The sequence below is a fragment of the Mytilus californianus genome, unplaced genomic scaffold (genome assembly GCF_021869535.1).
Source record: "Mytilus californianus isolate M0D057914Y unplaced genomic scaffold, xbMytCali1.0.p SCAF_5, whole genome shotgun sequence".
Taxonomy (NCBI): domain Eukaryota; kingdom Metazoa; phylum Mollusca; class Bivalvia; order Mytilida; family Mytilidae; genus Mytilus; species Mytilus californianus.
The window spans coordinates 69,468,326-69,489,024 of NW_026262701.1; the positions used below are offsets into that span (position 1 = coordinate 69,468,326).

Below are 20,699 nucleotides of genomic sequence, written 5' to 3' on the forward strand. Positions count from 1 at the left end.
ACCCTTTTTTATGAATAAAATCTTATAACTCGGAAATGTAAAATCTTAAATTAATAAAAATCAAAAGGGAGATTACAACAATAGATATAAACAATTTACCAAAGTTTCATAAAAAATGCTGAAAGCATTTTTGAGTTATTTTCCGAAAACTGGAAAATCCCCCTTTTTGTAATGAATAAAACCCCATAAATCGGAAAAGTATGGTCTAAAATTTATAAAAATCAAAAGGGAGCTCATGTCGATAGAAATAAACAATTCACCAAAGTTTCTTGCAAATTGGTGAAATTGTTTTCGAGTTATTGTCCACAAACTGGAAAATCCCCCCCTTTTTTAATGAATAAAACCCCTAAAAACTCGAAAACGGTAATTCCAAAATTTATAAAAAACAAAAGGGAGCTCACGTCAATAGATATAAACAATTCACCAAAGTTTCATGCATATTGGTTAAAGCGTTTTTGAGTTAATGTCTGACATGTTGACGACGGACGGACAGACGTCAACGGTTTACCATAATACGTCCCGTAAACGGGCGTATAAAAAGGTTTACAAGGATTGACACCAATACCTCACACAATGAGTTTACATATGAACAAAGTGACAAGAAACAAATAAGTAGTTGAATGCAATAAACATATTGTCAGAATGAAAACCAACACAATCAAATCTTGTACAGATAATTTTATTGTTTTAATGTAAAATTCTTTTTGAGACCATAATAACTCGTCATGTATACAAATGATACTGTGTAACAATCTCACAATTGACAACTGTCATTAAACTTGCAGAGTCATAAGATTACAGAGCATTCATTTTGAACTTCCTTTCAGTAAAATATCACATGATTAACTGGTGAAGCTCAGCACCAAATATCAGTTTAAAACAGTAGATCCTTAGTTGGACAAGACTCCTTTCCAGTCCTAATAAATTTGATACATGTCATCATATACATCTTCAATGCCAATTAAAAAAAAAATGTTGCATAGGCTAGTTTGGTTGAAATCTAAGTTGGTACACATTTTGTAGCATGATTGTAATCAATTTGAAAGAAAATTTAATGAACAAAAAGCACCCCTTTTCTCAAGTTTGACGATATAAACTAGCATTTAAGTCATATAGATTTCAGATACATGCACTGTAAGAAATGGTTGTAATGTCTCATATGACACACTTCAGATAACTTTAGGTTCAGACAAATTTCAAATTGGTCAACCTATACATAAATTCACATAACTGCAAATTTTCTAAAAGACAAGTTATATATAAACACAAATAAGCAAGAATTAAATTAAAGCTAGTGCATTTTGATAATTCCTTTTCGGTAAATGCTCAACTTTAACAGAAGTTGGCACAGAATAATTTTATTACTACCATTCATTAAACAGATACCAGAACTAATTATTTAACAGGAAGGCATGACTAGAAAAAAGAAGTTTGGAATGTACCATCACCCAGAACATATTCACAACCTCAACTCAATCATACAGCATTCATACAATAACCTGTAATCAATTCATTTAATGCATGATATGTTAGACCACACAATATGTATTTTCATCATTTGGAACTTGTACTGGTTCAACAAGTATGAAATGTTGATGTATTCTACTGTAAATAAGAACATTTAACTCTAAACACTTAAAATCATTTATTCATTTCTATGCTGCCATATATGGAATAAATCTTAACAGTTCAGGAAATACAGCACTTTTTAAATTATGCATGGAATTAAGATGCAGATTTAACTTCCTTAAACCCTTAGTAAATGGTATTAAGGGTCCATGATTTTTTTTAATGTACATATGAAAGTCTTTCACATTCTCACTTTATAAATGCAAAAAAGCTTTGTAGAGGATATAATATATTTTTATTTTACTTCGGTAATTTTTGGTACAAAAATTTTCCTACAGGGCTGTTCCAAAATTAATTGTGGTGGGAGTGATGGGAGGTACTCAAATAAATAAATTATGGGTGGTTGCATTTTCCTTATAATTTGGTAAGAATTATAAGTAATATAAAAATCTTATCTTAAGGGTGGTTGGGGTCTAGAAAAGTGCCTCCCATGCATTTTATTTTGGAACTGCCCACAGAAACTCCCAGGAAAATTACTTTCTTAATACTGGCGCTAAATAGACTACATTCACAATAAGTATATCATCATACAGAAAAGGTGGTTTTTCCAAGTCAAATGTTGTCATGCTCAAAATAACTATCACAATTTACAAAATCACAATTGCATAATACTTTCAATCAATCTCTCACTCTCAAAGTACTTGTTTTGATAAAATTTTAAAACTTTCAACAATTTTTATACAATCTTCCAACAATGGTTTAATGATAGATTAGCTCTTTGAATATAGCCAAACTTATGACCTGATGTAGAAAACATTTTCCTGACATAAATCTAAAAGGTGTCAAAAATTAAAAACATGTAAAGCTAGCATTTTCTTAATAATATGATTGGTCAATTTTCTGATCATGACATGCAACAATAAAATGTAATACAATAAGTTGGCTGTAAAATTTAAATGAAAATGATTTAAACAACCTATTTTATCAAAACAAATATTTTTATATACAATATCTTTCTGAGTTGCGGAATAATTTAAAAACAAACTTAATAACAGCAAGTCGAGTTAGAGAATAACATGATTTCTTGTGAACAATTTAATAATAGCCTTGCAGTCTATGTAACTACTATACTTTCGCTGAAAAGGGATTAATAGTTTGAGCTTAAGTGACATTTCTATGATACACAGCAACTCTCGAATTATTCTTCGCCTGAACTTGTGGCTCTCTTGCTCCTCCTCTGTCTCGGCGATTGTTTCGGAGAGCGGCCAGGGGAGTTTTCTGAAAATAAATGAAAGACAATAATTAACTATCTATTGCCTGTGTTTGTTATAGTTCATTTAAAAGAAAATCTGAAAATAAACAAGCAATATATTGTATATACTTAAAATTGTTAACTTTTGTGTTGAGATGTTTCATAAATTGAAATTTGAACAGTTGCAAAATTGATTTTTAAGCATATGTTAGAGAATTCCTAACCCTCCACAACTCGACAGGATATTATGAAGGTCAAACATCCTCGATCTTATTTTAGCAAGTCTCAAGAAAGTTAAAAGATATAGTAGAATCTATCACTTGCTGGAACTTGCACCACAAGCATTTGTTCATTACAGAATTTCGATATGCTTGTAAAACATAATTTATTTATGCAAATTACAGCAGACCAAAATTAAACTTTGTGCTGTTTCAACTACAGCTAAGGGGTGTTCCAGACATCAAGGGACGGGAAGGCAATTTATATTTGATCTGCCATTTTAAAATTTTAATGGATTATTTCTATATATTTCAGGCTATCTTTTATAGTAATCACCATCCATCAAACGTAATAGAACCTTCTGACAGCATACAATCAATTCTGGAACAGCCCTTATCTAGATGTATATATAAATACTAGAAAAATGGAGGTTTAAACAGGTTATTTTTTTATTAAGTCTTTTGTAATATTTTGAAAAAAATATCAACATTGACATACTACATTCCCCCAGGTCAGATTTTCTCTTAACTGCTATGGTTTTCAAGATATTAGACAACTATATGTGCTCGCATTGTACCTCTATGTTCTTTTTTTAGCTGTGGGGCCATGTTGGTTGATGGGCCTTAATATAATCCACAAGCTACAATCTAGAACACTTAAGGATCAAGCAACAAACTTTGGTTTATATGGGCTCAGTAGTTTCAGAAAGAACTTTTGAAAAAGAGTATGACCAACAAGTTTTTGCAAAAACTCCTCGTGACTTAGGTAACAACGGGTAAAAAGAGTGAACACACTGAAATGTCTTTCCTGATTTACTGATCATTCATTATGAATTTTATGTTGAAAGTCTTTAAGATAAAGTGTCTACTATAGCTGTCACAGAAACTTAACATCATCAATGATCCATGAAAAAAGAGGTCAAGGTCAGTTAAACCCTGGCAGACCCCGATGAACACCTTAAAATCAGTTGTGAAATAGATTTTCAAGCTTTTGTTTGAGAATTCCTAACCCTCCATAACCCACCAAGAGATTATGAAGGTCAAACATCCTCGATCTTATTTTAGCAAGTCTCAAGAAAGTTGAAAGATATTGTATAATCTATCACTTGCTGGAACTTGCACCCAAAGAATTTTTGTTCATGTGAGTATTTCGGTATGATTGCTTGGAAAGTATTATTTATTTATGCCTATTACATCAGACCAAAATTAATCTTTGCAGATGTTTTAACTCTGACCAAGGGCTGTTCCAGACATAAATGTGTCTAGGGCTGGGAAGGCACTTTATATTCAATCTGCAAAGCATAAAATTTTAATTGATTTTTTCATTTTAGGCTTTCTTTTTTTTGAAAATTACCACCAATCAAATGTTGAAAGAAGTACATTCTGACCATTTTGTATTCAGTCTTCTGTAATGCTCAGAAATTTTTTTTTCTATCAACATTGACATACTACAATTCAGTGGTTCCCTAGCTAGGTTTTGAGAAATCAACTGGACATTTGGTCCAGTAAACCATTCTTCTGAACAGGACCAGACTTTTTTTTACAGGACATTTACACATGATTTGGACAAAATTCAAAATTTCACTGGTCATTTGGTCCAGTAATGCAGATCACTTAACTGGACCAAACCAATTTTAACTGGCTTTTCCCCAATGTCCAGTGACCTTGGGAATGACAGACTATATTCCCCCAGGTAAGATTTTCTCTAACGGCTATGGTTTTCAAGATATTAGACAAATATATGTGCTCGCATTATACCCTCAATGTTCTGTTTTTAGCTGTGGGGCCATGTTTGTTGATGGACCTTAATTCAATCCTCAACTACAAGCTATAATCTAGAAACTCTAAGGATAAATCATCTAACTTTTAATTTGTTTGGGTTTAGTAGTTTCAGAAATGATTTTTGAAAAAGCGTATGAAAGACAATTTTTTTTGAAAAACTCATCATACCCAAAGGTAATAAAGGGTAACAAGAGCACACACACTGAAATGGCTCTCCTGATTTCCTGATCATTATGAATTTTATGCTGAAAGTCTTTAAGATAAAGTGCCTACTACAGTTATCGCATTAACTTAACATTATCAATGATTCATGAAAAAGACTCAGATGAACACTGTACAATCAGATCAGTTGTGAAATAGAATTTTAAGCATGTTAGAGAATTCCTAACCCTCCATAACCCACCAAGAGATTATGAAGGTCAAACATCCTCGATCTTATTTTAGCAAGTCTCAAGAAAGTTAAAAGATATAGTAGAATCTATCACTTGCTGGAACTTGCACCACAAGCATTTGTTCATTACAGAATTTCGATATGCTTGTAAAACATAATTTATTTATGCAAATTACAGCAGACCAAAATTAAACTTTGTGCTGTTTCAACTACAGCTAAGGGGTGTTCCAGACATCAAGGAACGGGAAGGCAATTTATATTTTATCTGCCATTTTAAAATTTTAATGGATTATTTCTATATATTTCAGGCTATCTTTTATAGTAATCACCATCCATCAAACGTAATAGAACCTTCTGACAGCATACAATCAATTCTGGAACAGCCCTTATCTAGATGTATATATAAATACTAGAAAAATGGAGGTTTAAACATGTTATTTTTTTTATTAAGTCTTCTGTAATACTTTGAAAAAAATATCAACATTGACATACTACATTCCCCCAGGTCAGATTTTCTCTTAACTGCTATGGTTTTCAAGATATTAGACAACTATATGTGCTCGCATTGTACCTCTATATTCTTTTTTTAGCTGTGGGGCCATGTTGGTTGATGGGCCTTAATATAATCCACAAGCTACAATCTAGAACACCTAAGGGGATCAAGCAACAAACTTTGGTTTATATGGGTTCAGTAGTTTCAGAAAGAATTTTTGAAAAAGAGTATGACCAACAAGTTTTTGCAAAAACTCCTCGTGCCCTTAGGTAAAAAGAGTGAACACACTGAAATGTCTTTCCCGATTTACTGATCATTCATAATGAATTTTATGTTGAAAGTCTTTAAGATAGTGTGTCTCCTATAGTTGTCACAGAAACTTAAAGGGATAGTAGCTACGATTTTGACAAAATTATGACCAAGTTTTAAAGCTGCTAAAATCAAAGATATGTACTTTAAATTAACAATAAGATTGGTGGAATGTTTATATAAAGTACAGAAGTGTTAATTATTGATAATTAATATCGTGTATCGTGCCTTTTCATCTCATTAATTATGCATGGGGTTTACTTCCCGAACTTTGCCCACACAGCTAGTGAGATGACCAAGATATAAATAAATATGAACATGTGCTTTTGTTTTCTTACGTATTTGACAATTTCTTTAGATTAAACGTACATATTTGAAACCATTTATCAAATTATGTAAACAACAAAATATACCAAATGCCTGCATATTATTCGAACCCAAGGTTCTCCAACAATGGCGATATTATACACTTGTTTTATATTTGTATGACAAAACAATGCCGATAACGTATACAGGTGTTAGTGAATTGAATTGGGGCCTTCATGCAGGGTACACCGGAAGAATAATATTAAATTGTAAGAAGTTGATTTTGAATGTCTTCTAAGTTGTGAGATCACTGCTTTTAAATTTATAAAGATATTTTGGACAATAATGATTTGAACACGTCGCGATTTATTTTCATGTGATCTGGATTCAAAAAGTTCAGAAATGTTTTTTTACATTTCGCAAACCGTCGTAATGTTGACTGCTTATATAATGACTTTATCTGCGTGTCGGATGTTTCTAAATGATTCTAATGACCGATCTCATCGCAGTTATTTATTTTCAATTTACAATAACTTGTCTGCACCTCTTTACTGTTTCTTTTTCTCGCAGAAACTGTAAGCACACGTTCCATTTCTGCGATAACATTCCTCTGTTCGACATTTTCCCTTAGAGGGACAACTTGCGATTGCGCATTGGGAACTGCGGAGTTAAGGTCAACATAGGTCATATGAATAAGGGTTGGCTTAACATAGAATTTTTGTCTATAGACAAAAATTAAATTCAGGTGTAAAATGTTAAAAGGCTTCTAAATGCTAATTGGAAAGTAAACAGTGATGGTTTTATTCATTCTAAATAAACCTTTTGTACAAAATCCGGCATATAGATTAATAAAATAATTTAAATGAAATCGTAGCTACTATCCGTTTAACATTATCAATGATCCATGAAAAAAGAGGTCAAGGTCAGTTAAACCCTGGCAGACCCAGATGAACACCTTAAAATATTATCAGTTGTGAAATAGATTTTCAAGCTTTTGTTTGAGAATTCCTAACCCTCCATAACCCACTAAGAGATTATGAAGGTCAAACATCCTCGATCTTATTTTAGCAAGTCTCAAGAAAGTTGAAAGATATTGTAAAATCTATCACTTGCTGGAACTTGCACCCAAAGAATTTTTTTCATGTCAGTATTTCGGTATGTTTGCTTGGAAAGTATTATTTATTTATGCCTGTTACAGCAGACCAAAATTAATCTTTGCAGATGTTTTAACTCTGACCAAGGGCTGTTCCAGACATAAATGTGTCCAAGGCTGGGAAGGCACTTTATATTCTATCTGCAAAGCATAAAATCTTAATTGATTTTTTCATTTCAGGCTTTCTTTTTTTTTTGAAAATCACCACCAATCAAATGTTTAAAGAAGTACATTCTGACCTTTTTGTATTCAGTCTTCTGTAATGCTCAGAATTTTTTTTTCTATCAACATTGACATACTACAATTCAGTGGTTCCCTAGCTAGGTTTTGAGAAATCAACTGGACATTTGGTCCAGTAAACCATTCTTCTGAACAGGACCAGACTTTTTTTTACAGGACATTTACACATGATTTGGACAAAATTCAAAATTTCACTGGTCATTTGGTCCAGTAATGCAGATCACTTAACTGGACCAAACCAATTTTAACTGGCTTTTCCCCAATGTCCAGTGACCTTGGGAATGACAGACTATATTCCCCCAGGTAAGATTTTCTCTAACGGCTATGGTTTTCAAGATATTAGACAAATATATGTGCTCGCATTATACCCTCAATGTTCTGTTTTTAGCTGTGGAGCCATGTTTGTTGATGGACCTTAATTCAATCCTCAACTACAAGCTATAATCTAGAAACTCTAAGGATAAATCATCTAACTTTTAATTTGTTTGGGTTTAGTAGTTTCAGAAATGATTTTTGAAAAAGCGTATGAAAGACAATTTTTTTTGAAAAACTCATCATACCCAAAGGTAATAAAGGGTAACAAGAGCACACACACTGAAATGGCTCTCTTGATTTCCTGATCATTATGAATTTTATGCTGAAAGTCTTTAAGATAAAGTGCCTACTACAGTTATCGCATTAACTTAACATTATCAATGATTCATGAAAAAGACTCAGATGAACACTGTACAATCTGATCAGTTGTGAAATAGAATTTTAAGCATGTTAGAGAATTCCTAACCCTCCATAACCCACCAAGAGATTATGAAGGTCAAACATCCTCGATCTTATTTTAGCAAGTCTCAAGAAAGTTGAAAGATATTGTAAAATCTATCACTTGCTGGAACTTGCACTGGAAGCATTTGTTCTCATATTAGTATTACAATAGTTATGAATTGAAAACCAGAAAGCATGTGTTGTTGTGCTTAGCAAACCCAAACTCATAATTCTGAGTTCAAAAAAGAGCTCACACATTATTCAACCCATTTGAAAATTCAAAGTATCAGCAAGCAGGAGGTAGATGTGTGACAGTTAAAAATGCTCACAAGTTACATCTCATCACTGTCAAGCTGCTGACCAAATATGAAGTCATTCTATTTATTAGTACCTGAGAAAAGTGACAAATTTTGTTTAAAAACAATTGAGTTAAATGCTTTATACTTGTCACTAATTATTATCCAACTAAGCTTTACAGTCTTCAAGACAAACATTCAAATCCACAGACTAAAAGCTAACTTTTTACTATAATTTTAGTTAGATTCTATGGACCTGTAGGCCTGATTTTAACAGGCCTGACAGCAATTTTACAAGCCTGGGTTGTTGGGCCTGTGATTAAGCATGAAGACTGAGCCTATTACATCAGACCCAATTAAACTTTACAGGTGTTTCAACTCCAGTTTACCTAAATGTGTAAATTCCTAGAAAAAAACGGAGTTATAACACAGGTAATTTTTTATTCAGTCTGCATTTACGCTAAAAAAAACCCCAACATTATCAACTCATTTATTGCATGCATATTACTAATTCTTACTTTGAAGGGCTTCCTTTGGGATCCAGTCATAATCAATATCTGAGTTCTGTGTTCCCATTTCTACCTTTGGTTTTGGTTTTGATAGATGCTTTCTCTATAATTAAAAAAAGAAAAATACAACAAATACAATTATATTCAGAAGGAGATTACACATTCCCCCAAATAATATACCTGTACATAAAATTATTTTCCATAATTGTGAAAACAAGTTGTAACATTTTATACATATTTTGACTTTTTTATCTTTAAACTTTCAAAACATCATCTCATCTTTATCAGTATAAAGTTTTATTGATAGAAATTTCTGTACCAGGAGATATAAATTCACTCTGAAATGGACTGTTAACAATTACATGCGTTGGTTTACATAAACAAATATTTTTTAAGAGCTGTTCCATAAAAAAATACAAAGAACCCAAGGAAGGCACTTTAAAATCTCCTTTATGGGTTTGTTGCAAGGTAAATTGAGCAGTTCAGTCCTTACTGACAATGACAAAAAAATAATACTATTACAAAAGTAATTTGAATTCAAGAATATACATGTATTACATGTTGGGATGATGATGTAAGCAGCTGGATGTAAGTGCAATATGGTTATAGAAAGATGCATTACTTACACTGAAAGTTCCAAGGAATTGTTGTGCTCCTACCATAAGTAATACGGCTAATGCTGCCAAAAATACATACAGGAAAAATCTGAAGAAAAAAGCCATTTATTATTTAGGAAGGCTTGTTAACAAGACTAAAACATACATAGCAGAGTAGAATTTGAATTTAATGTTATTTTACCATCAAGAAGTGGAAACAATTTATTTGCTGTTTGAATGGAAAATTCAGATCACTCTTATAGGCATGTAAAAATTTAAATATTTTACAAAATAAAATTGATAAATTTTACAAATAATGTCCAAAATTGCTGCATATTAATCAAAGATAAAAAGCCTTTTAAAGTTGACAAATTATTGTAACTATGTTAAATTTTCTGTTGAAAGCTGTGTTTATGCCTAAGACAGTGATCATACCAACATCTGTGTTTGTTTAATTTTATTTGGTATGCCTTTAATAAGGTTTTCAATTTCCATATTGATCACTGAAATCAATTTTTCTGCGTTTTGATAAACCTGCTTAAACTTACGTTTCACCATCTAATCCTTCATCAGGTTCTATTATATTCACTGTCTCGTTAAACACAGCATTCTGGAATGCATTGCCATCCTAAAAAGTAACATACAAATATCACACAAAATTATCTAACATCTCAATGTAATTATTGACAAGTGCATTTTACAGATAAATCCGAAATCATGAATTTTATTCTAAAATTATAACTTGAAGCAGGTTATTTCTTTTATCGGATATTAGCACTGATTGTGTCTATGAAGCTGAATGAAGATTCAAGGATTGTTTTGATTTGTGCATCTTCGAAAAGACAAAACATTACTCTGTAGAATAATTTTTTCAAGAACAAAGCCTTAAAATCTTTCTTTTTATATTCATGAAGATGTTCTTAAAAGTTGGTGATAAATTAATTAGAATAAATTTTGTATTTTAAACTCTCCAACAATTTATATTTTTTGTCGTAAGTGCACTTATTGAAAACTGTTTTCTTTAAAGAAACATATTGTAGACATGGGACATTTCATTCTGTTTTTTTATGATAAAATCCTTACCTCATCTTTGTAGTCGAGAAGGATTGTCAATCCAAATGGTCTTGCAGCGAATGATTCTGGTGGACTGAATGCATATTCGACAGTAGCCTGACGCTTGGCTTCAACTTCCATGTTGTAAGTGGCTGCAGTGAACTGAAAGAAGAAAAAAGGAAACCTTAATACCTTTCTTTTCCAAATTCAAAGCTATTTCTCATGTGCAATGTTCAGATACAGTACCATTATCATTATGTTCATTTAAAAATGCCTTTTACCAGTTATCTAAATTTCAAGAAGACAAACAAAACAGGTACATTTTATACAAACTAAAAACAGAAGTATCTGGTATCTCACAAAACAACATTTTAAAGACAAAGATAGGATGAAGGTAAAACTCTACAGATACATCACATCTAGCATCAGTGAATAGTTGTTTGTCGAGACACTCAGTTCCATTTTATATAGGGAAAAAGCAATCAATACCAAAGCCACTGTTGTGATCTCAAAAAGACCCAACACACTACTCTCAATACTAAGGTTTAGCACACAAACTATTGCACAACAGATAAAACACCGAGACACAAATTATGAATGCAGTTCATTTTTTTACTAATAGTTTGCTGTAAATTATGAAATAATCATTCTACAAACAATAAACATTATTTACATATCAGATGACATACATTTTGGATGAAGAAGTTGTAGTCTTGTGGATAACGGAATGATGCTCCTAATGATTCTAGAGTGAACTTTTTGTCTCCTTTGTTTGTAAATCCTACCAGGAATCTCACTAGTTTACCAGCTGGCAAATCTGAAATAAAGCAAACCGAAAGTTGTGATAAACAGTCAACTACATACTGATTCAAACTTCAATTGTGTAAAAAGAAAACTTCCTACAATTTTGTATTCAATGTTCAAGAAAAGGTACACAGGTTTCAAACTCTTTTTGCAACAATATATTTTAACAATTTCTCTAGGACATTCGGTTTTTTTCAAATATGGTGTCAGTATTTTTGACTTAGTGATTAGGGACAAAGCCTCCTTGTGCAGAAAGTATAGTAAAGTGTAGATTCAGATGCAGTTCAGAGCTGGAACATAAAATTTAGGCTTTTTCCAATTTTCAAAGCAGAGTTGGAAGCACAATTGTTGTCCTTTGGAAAAAATTAAGGAAAACTATGAATTCCTCATTTCTTGATCACCCTGTAACTGTAATATACATTTTTTTGTCATTTTACATAAATTTGGCTAAATAATATCATATTATAAAATACCACTTTAAGTACCTGTTGTTCCAGTGGGCTTGGTAAAAAGTGTTATAACATCTGCATCTTCTGAAGGTTTTAATTGTAGTGTCTCTTCTTCCTCTTCCTCTCCCTGTTAACAACACATTCAATATTGCATAATTGATATAAACTTTACACGCTTGTTTATAATTTATTTTGTCTACATGTTATACAGTGTTCCAGCTAGGTCGTTTTCACAGGGCGGTCCGCCTGCCCTTTCCCGAGTGCCGCCCTGTGCCCTTTTTACAGTTTGCAGGGCGCCCTGCCTTTTTTGAAGATCGATTGGTATATTATTTTGTTCGTATTGATATGATCAGCCAATTACGAAAATTTACCTGGCGACAAGTATATGACTTTGTTTACGACCCCAAGCTAATCAACGGTTACAACAGGTGTCATAATCTGTTGTTATAGGTAATCCGTTTATCGGATGGGTCATTTAATGATCATCAACATTAATTCATTCAAATAGAATCGGTCAGTCGGCATTTGTCTTTGAACTTGAAGAAATGTTCATACAACTTGGGCACAATTAGCAATGTTTACCGTAGTTTTATGGAGAAAACGTAATTGACAGAAAGTCGAAAACCATAATCAACTCGTTAAAAACATTTGTTTTCCGTGAAATAAATAGCAAATTAAGACGTATTTTTCATTGACTTCCTTCATTTTTTATACGAAAATAACAAAATCGGCCGCCATATTGTTGATCATATTTACATCTTCTACGTACTGTTTATTATCCTCCAAAGAAGGAGCACACCCAAATAAAGAAAGATAACTCAATCTTATTTTTTCCTAGCATTGAGTAACCTACTAAGATATTATAAAATATGTCTTCATACTTCTGGCTTTAGAATTTACATGTTTAGGTGTTTTGAGTTATGGGAAAAGTTAAAGAGGGTCTTAGTAGCAGGGTTGGTAGGGTGCCTTGGTCATCTTTTTCTGTATTTTTTATTTTCAATCCAAATTTTCACTGTTCACTATATCCTAACATTGTGTATTTACAGCTGTTTTGTGCGGTATTGCCATTAAGCACAGAAAAGGTAGAAAGGTGAAACTTGTAAAGTGTGTCAGACCATAGAAACAGAATGAAGCAGGACATTTTTCAAAAAATACTGCATATAAAGCTTAACTGTGCCAAGCAATGATTTAAAACTTGTGTGACAAGCTGCTTGATAAGTTTTCAGCCTAAAAAGTCGAAAGATAGTTTTTCTCTGGGCTAATGATGTTGTTCTTGTATATATATAACCAGTGATTCAATGAACAAACAATGTTTGATTATAATCTTTATTAAAACATGCCCTTTTCATATTATCATATCACGCATTAAATGCCCTTTTCAGGATTGGCACCCTGCCCTTTTGAAATCCTAGCTGGAACACTGATACAAAAATATTTAGTCTGAGGTCCACTGACAGTATTTTTGGCATTAATTTAAATTATTGGATAGATTTTGAAATTCACTCATTACTGTAAATCAAATAAATTGTTTATTTAGATTCTGGGAGAAGATCAATCGTATCAATGTTTGTCAGAATTAAGTAGTAAACATATTTAACCCATAATGTATTATTTGCTGTAGTTCTTTCATGTGATCAATCAATTCTTTGTACATGTACAAAATTTACATTTCCGGGGCAATAATTAGTATGCAAATGTATTCTATTGTCACAAAACGTGGTCTTAACCAGTTTAATCAAACCTTTCCTAGTTTTTGCTGTATATTTGGTAAAGTTTTTAGAGGCAGTCCATCATAACAAAATTTTAATCTGATAGCCAAATTAGAGCAGTGAGAACAAATAATGAAAACCTCCACTAGGGTAGGTTTCATTTTGTTTTCCATAAAGCAATATACATGTACTTGTGTACATTATAACTTAGAAAACCTTCCTAACTATATATATTTAAGAGCCCATACCTTTTCTGTTTCTGTTACAGCAGCTTCAGGTTCTTCGGCTCCATCCTCAGTCTCTACATTAACATCTTCATCTTCACCTTCCATAGCATCACCCCCTCCATCTTCTGCAGCTAAAGCTATTGACTTTCCTGAAAAGAAAAACATATAATCATGTATTATATGAATTAAACAAGACATATTAATCAAACTATTATATTATCAAGATCAGTGAACCACAAAATCAGGGTCAAAAATCCTAATTTGCCATGTACTGTTACTGATTATCGATAATACATGTACTCAACACGACTAATTTTCTCCCTGCATTTTCTATTCATTATATAAACTGTTGACACAGAAATACCTGTAGATGTATGTTTTGAGCGTCTAGAAAATCCAGAATAAGATAATCTGTTTGACAGCATCACTGCTAATTAATTAAAAGTTGCTGGACCATGCAAATGGGGACAGGGCCTTGAAATGGTCGATGAACTGAGATGTACTGATGGTAATGCAACTCTATAGAAAATAGCATTGTTCTATTACAAGTAGTTCCTATAGCTATCAAAAACAACTTAAGCAGAAAACTTAACATTGAAAATTGCTGAACCATGACCTAGGGGGCAGCGCCTTGAAATAGTTGCAGGCCTCTACAATAACTTTTTTTTCAACTTGTCCAGTAGGACAAGACACACCAAAACTTACTTGTCCGAATGAAATTGTAACTTGTCCAAAAAAATCTTAATAATAACCTTTTTTGCATTTTAAGTTGATTCAAGGAACAAAATGAATTAAAAAAATAGAACAGAACTTGATTTATATCTTTTGAAATACTATTCAAAAATATGAGTCGAATACAACTGAATCTAATCATGTCACAGAACTTAGGTTCTACATGTAGTTCATCAATGCTAAAGTCTCATCAGATTCTGCACATGAGGCACCGTCTGATAGGGCTGTCAATGTACACTAATTGGATTTGTATCCTGGTTTTTTAAAGTTGAAAAAAGTTTATTCAAATGCAATCAATAAAAAAAAGATGAGGTATGATTCAGGGCTTCCAAAACGGTCATATATTCCGGACTTGACCGAAACTTTCATAAAAAGACCGGCTGCTCTCAGCCTCAAACGGTCAAATAGAATTGGTGTGCCACATTTTGTTATTCAAGGCATTTTCATGAAACGGTCATTTCAATTTTTACCAACTATCGATCGATAAAAATGTCCGTTTGGGGCTTTGGGCATGTCCGTTTGGGCATTTTAGTTTATAATTGTGGCAATCTATTTCACAAAGATATTTCGGTCATAATTGGGTTTAATAAAACAGAAGCAGCATATTTCAGATACTTTGAAGTGTCTCAGTTAGTCTAATCCTCTGGGTACATAAATGTACGGCTTGGTCTTTAGCTTGTGTACATCAATAAAAAGTAGAAAAAACACGTTTTCTTTTATTTAAATAACAACAAGCTGTCAAACAATTATCCCTTGAATAAGTTATATTGAAGCCATAAATCATTCACTGATTACAGGTTTGTTACCTTTGATGAGGTGTCCTTAGCTTATCTTTATCAATAGAATTAATGATGCATAACAATGTACATAAAGGTAATCCGGTAAACGAGGTCAAACATGTAAGCGTGTATGGAACAACATCCTATTTAATTACGCTTTATAGATATTATTTTAAATGAGCATTCAGTTTTAAAAGTATCCTGATATTTAAAAGTTATTCTTCAAATAAGGATATTTATAAATGAATAAGTATGATATATATTATTTTATTTAACACTGTACATCGTGTTAAATACTGGGGTACTCTCAAGGGGAAAATTTACTAAAACATATAGGAAAAACCAATGGACAAATTTCAGTCAATAAATGATTCAACTAAGTTAAATGGTGCCGTGATCACTTCTAAATTATATCAAGAGAACAATGCCTGCTCCGAATTTATTCAGACAATTTCCGATGTTATAGAGAAAGAGTTGATGTCCGACGTAAAGTTAAGTCCCGCCGTGGGAATTATGATCGACTAAGGTGTAGTCTAGGTATTGACGCTTTAGATCAACTTATGAGGATAAGCTTAGAAGGTGTAGATGTTAAAGACTTTGACCCTGTTCCTGCTATCCGCAAATGGCAATCCGTTCGTAACCGCCATGTTTATCAGAACAATGCATTTAGCAAGCTCATGAATGTAAAATCTTTAATTAGTCTAAATGAACTCTAATCTTGTGCTGTGATCTGTGCTTCTTTTCAATGTGCTCATTGTAATATTTATTGCGTGTGTTTTTCAGCATTGTGCTCTTCTGACATTTTATTGTTGTTATATGCTTACATAAAATATCATGTTGTTATTCATTAAATTATTTATCAACTGAGTATGTTTTTATTTATTCCTTATTTTCTAAATCAGGTTGGGAAATTGTACAAAGAAAAATGTTATCACTGTTCAGTAGATTTTACACGGTTTAAAACAATATCCTTCATCGGGCCTCCTCAATGTTATCTATAAATACCGCATCAGTTGTAAAAGTCACGTGGTCAGGTAATCAATACACAAAAAGAAAAGTATCACGTGTATTGATGATCAAGTTATACTGCAATTAAAGCCAACATCAACAGTTTCAAATAAGATGGCCTTAATTTACAAAGTGTTAAGTACTCACAGAGAGAAGATAGATTATATAAACAGAAACAAAAACATGAGAACAGTCAGGTACTGAAGCTGATTGATGCAATGATGGTTACTGTATTACGATACACAGAAAAATGACACAATACCGAGGATAATATTTTATTTATTTTTAGAATGAAGAAAACAAAACAGTTATAAATAATTTTATTGCATATAACACTACTAATTATTTAGACACATATATCAATTTATGCATCCTCTCAGTTACATTTAAGTATCCAGCTGATCATTGACCGTCATAAATATTTCTTTGAAAAATGTCCGGCTGTCGTCAGGAAATTTTGGAAGCCCTGGTATGATTGCCAATGAGACAACTCTCTGCAAAAGACCAAATGACACAGAAATTAACAACTATAGGTCACCGTATTGCAAGTATTGTTTTTTCTACATATGATCAAATATGATTTTGTGAATTTAATGGTAAATAATTTTTCATTTTTATCTAAAAAATATTTTTGTTAAAAAAATTACCGGTATGTTATTTATTATAAAGCAACAGAATAAGGTAGGGAAACGAGGTACTGGTTTGTCTTGGTCCCGAAATGTCTCCTGTGTTGCCAAACTGTCTATTAATCATGTCTATTAAATATGTCTCCTATGGTGCCAAACTGTCTATAAAACATGTTAAACTTGGAGCCGAATCGTTTCTGAGCTTGTGACGAACTGTCTTAAAAAGTTACCTTATCTACAAAGCGCATCGCATCGCATCGCTGATTCGGATCAGTAAGACTGGTTTCCGAGAATAGTATGCATTTTACCTGTTAAAAAGTACCTGACAAAGAACTAGTTTTAAATTATCGATTGCAAGTAAACATGTCTTGTTTTCATCATCTTTTCTTGTTTTTGTTTATAATTACTTTGTTCATCAAAGTTGGATTAAATTTATTTTCTGCAGAATAATTTTACTTGTCCCGTCGGACAAGCTTGATATAGTTTTTACTTGTCCGACCCTTTTTCCCTCTGGTACCGGACAATCGGACAAGCGTTATTGTCGAGCCCTGAGTTGTCAAACTGATATTTAGGCAGAGAAAAAAAAAATCTGTGTTTCCGGTAACCCGACCGACCCTGTTTTTTTAGCCCCGACCCTAATTTTTTTATTGCATCTTCAAAAAAAAAAAAAAAATTGGTATCAACCGACCGTGTTTTTGACACAGGCTTCTGTTAATCGACATAATTATTTATCTAACTTGCTTCTCCTGGCACAGAAAGCCAGTAACACATTTTATTTATGTCAAAAGGTATTCCAAATAGGTTAAAATCCAAGAAATTTGCATTGCAAATGGCAGCACTTCCGGTATTTGAAACTAATTACGGACCCGGTCTTGGAAAAACCATGAAAATTTTCCGGATTACGTTTACAATGTCAAAAAAAAAAAAAATCCGACCTACCGACCCTATTTTTCAAAATGATGTTACCGGAAACACAGATTTTTTTTTAGGCCTTATCGGTAGTAATGCAACTTTATAGAAAATATCATTCAGCTATCACAAGTTGTTCCTATCAAACTTAAGCAGAAAACTTTACATTGAAAATTGCTGGACCATGACCTAAGGCCTTGAAATAGTTGTCAAACTGATATTTATTGGTAGCAGTGTTCCCGCCTGCCCTAAATAGAAGGGTGGCCCACCCTTGGTGCCCTTACCCCCACCCTTCTGCCCTCCAAAGTAAAAGAATGCCCCCCTCTGCCTTTTCAAAAAAATAAAATTTCAAAATTTCATGCCTACCGAAATTTCCGGTCAAATTGTTACCTTATTGTGTACCACTAATTAACTGACAATGGGATTAAATTAAATACCTAATGCTTTGGCAGTAATGATTGTTTACTGCTTATTACTGGATTTAAGATAATTGAACAAATACTAGATATTTAATACAGAATGAAATGTCCATGTTATCCATTTGTAATGTTTATGTACAGCATGTACACCATAAAAAAATTATTTCAGTAGGCATAACATAAAAAATAAAATCTTAAACAATTTTAAAGGCATACATAGTTTAGACTTAATTGGTAAAAGTACAAGTTTGTTTATATTAACATCAAAATGATATGCTTTGCTTCATGGTATGATAATTTGATAAAAAAATTCTTACTGGAACTAACATCAAGAACACATTAATTTCTGAATATGGTTTAAATACAACTAATGTTCTCCAGCTGAGCCTAGCAATATTCAAGGTAATTTATACACTGTCCAACATTGCCCTTAAAATCTGGGTTATAACACTATAGTGCCCTTTCAGACAACTAGCACCCTTCTGCCGTGAGATTCAAGCTGGAACACTGGGTAGTAATGCAAGTAGAAAAATTAACAATTGTTGTCACTGTTGTGGCTGCCGCCAAGCAACACCTATGTCTTCCCTTCCATGACTAACATCTCAGTAAAAATACAAGAAATGGACAAAGGTGTTTTCAGAAAAGTTTTAAAGCCTAACAGCAAGATATGCAAAATTTAATTGCATTTTGTGTTTCTGAAGCAGTATTTTTCCTAGGCTATTCAAGCATTGCGGTACCGCTACGCATAAATTTCGACCGCCATGCTTTCATCATTGCCGCAATGCATCCCGCTATGTGTGAAAATTATAATTGTGTAAAATATTTATTATCGATATTTTGAAAGTGAAGTGACAAGTAACAACACTCCACAGGTGTTTTAAACTCATCCGACTGATAATTGGATGCATCACGTCGTGCGTGCCAGGATTTTACAACCTTCTTGATTAGTTGGTTATACATTTGTACATCTAGACTTCGGTTACATAATAGAAGTTGCCAGTTAGCTGATAAATAAATAGTAAGATTAATATCCAATGCATATCTTTCTGTGCTAAATAAAAAGTTTAACCTTTACCAGTATAAATTTCACCAAAAAATGAGCTGGTGTTTGACATCGTTATTTTACTGTGATCTCTAAAAAGTAAATTAAAAAAATTTGGTTAGTCTCTGGTATTATAAAATAAAACTAACGTAATTTCACCGAGAGTGGACAAAACTTTATTTACAAAATTCTTACATCTACACTGGTCATTTGGTCCAGTAATTGATGAAATTTTACTGGACCAAACCATTTATTACTGGACATTGCCACATGTCTGACGGACCTTGGGAATGACTGGAATTCAGAACACGTTTGTATACTTTATAATCTTTTGAAACTTGTGCAAAAATATCAAACAAAAAAAGATTTTATATTTTTACAACACAAAATGCATTCAAATTTACATATGCAATTTCTAGATATTGCAACTTTTCCAGCTGCACCAGTTGTCTAACCCGACTGTAAACAACCATTTTGTCATTTGTTATGATGAACCTTTGAGCAATATTGTCTTTAAATGTATTAAATCTGACAAGTTAACTTATGGAATTACTCTTTAAATTTATGGAAGAGCATGTGTTATTTTCCATCAAATGGGCTCACAAAGAGCATAGATAAACACAACTGCTTGCGTTTTTCAGTTGCCACGTATGGACTGCTTGCAAGTTGTAACCCATGGTAGTCAATTGTAAAACAAAAAGCCTACAAAACAGGTAAATAAAATATTTCTGCAACATGATATAATTTAAGACTGCATCATGTTGGTGAGTTTAAGTGGGGGTTCATGTACATTTGTGTGGCACAAAAGTGCCACGTATCAGGAGTGTAGTTTGGTATCCTGAAAGAGAAAGTACTTACCAGTTTCAAATATCATCAGGGTTGTTGGTAAAACCAACAACAAAAGAAATAAAAACTTTCCAAGAAAACTTTTCATTGTAAATTTTTTCACGATTATAAACAGTAAGATGGATGATTACTGATTTTCCACAACCCCTTCTTTAATTTCTACGGCTACCGGTGAAGTTAATGGACGCAGTTGTAATGATTATTTTGATTGGTCGTTGCAAAATTT

At 32.6% G+C, this 20,699-nt stretch overlaps 1 protein-coding gene and 1 long non-coding RNA gene across 2 annotated transcripts in view; one reads left to right on the plus strand and one right to left on the minus strand.

The window, feature by feature from the left end:
• LOC127701374 (uncharacterized) overlaps nucleotides 1–20,699 on the plus strand; it is a 189,643-nt gene that overhangs the window by 13,053 nt on the left and 155,891 nt on the right. The gene's annotated exons all lie outside the window — the stretch shown is intronic.
• On the minus strand, nucleotides 664–20,666 carry LOC127701339 (translocon-associated protein subunit alpha-like). Its single transcript, XM_052205229.1, has 9 exons — nucleotides 20,486–20,666; nucleotides 14,134–14,261; nucleotides 12,213–12,303; nucleotides 11,613–11,740; nucleotides 10,954–11,085; nucleotides 10,419–10,498; nucleotides 9,901–9,979; nucleotides 9,284–9,377; nucleotides 664–2,847 (listed from the first exon to the last, which is right to left on the minus strand). The coding sequence occupies exons 1-9, from the start codon at nucleotides 20,559–20,561 to the stop codon at nucleotides 2,768–2,770; spliced, it is 888 nt and encodes a 295-aa protein (XP_052061189.1). The 5' UTR covers nucleotides 20,562–20,666; the 3' UTR covers nucleotides 664–2,767.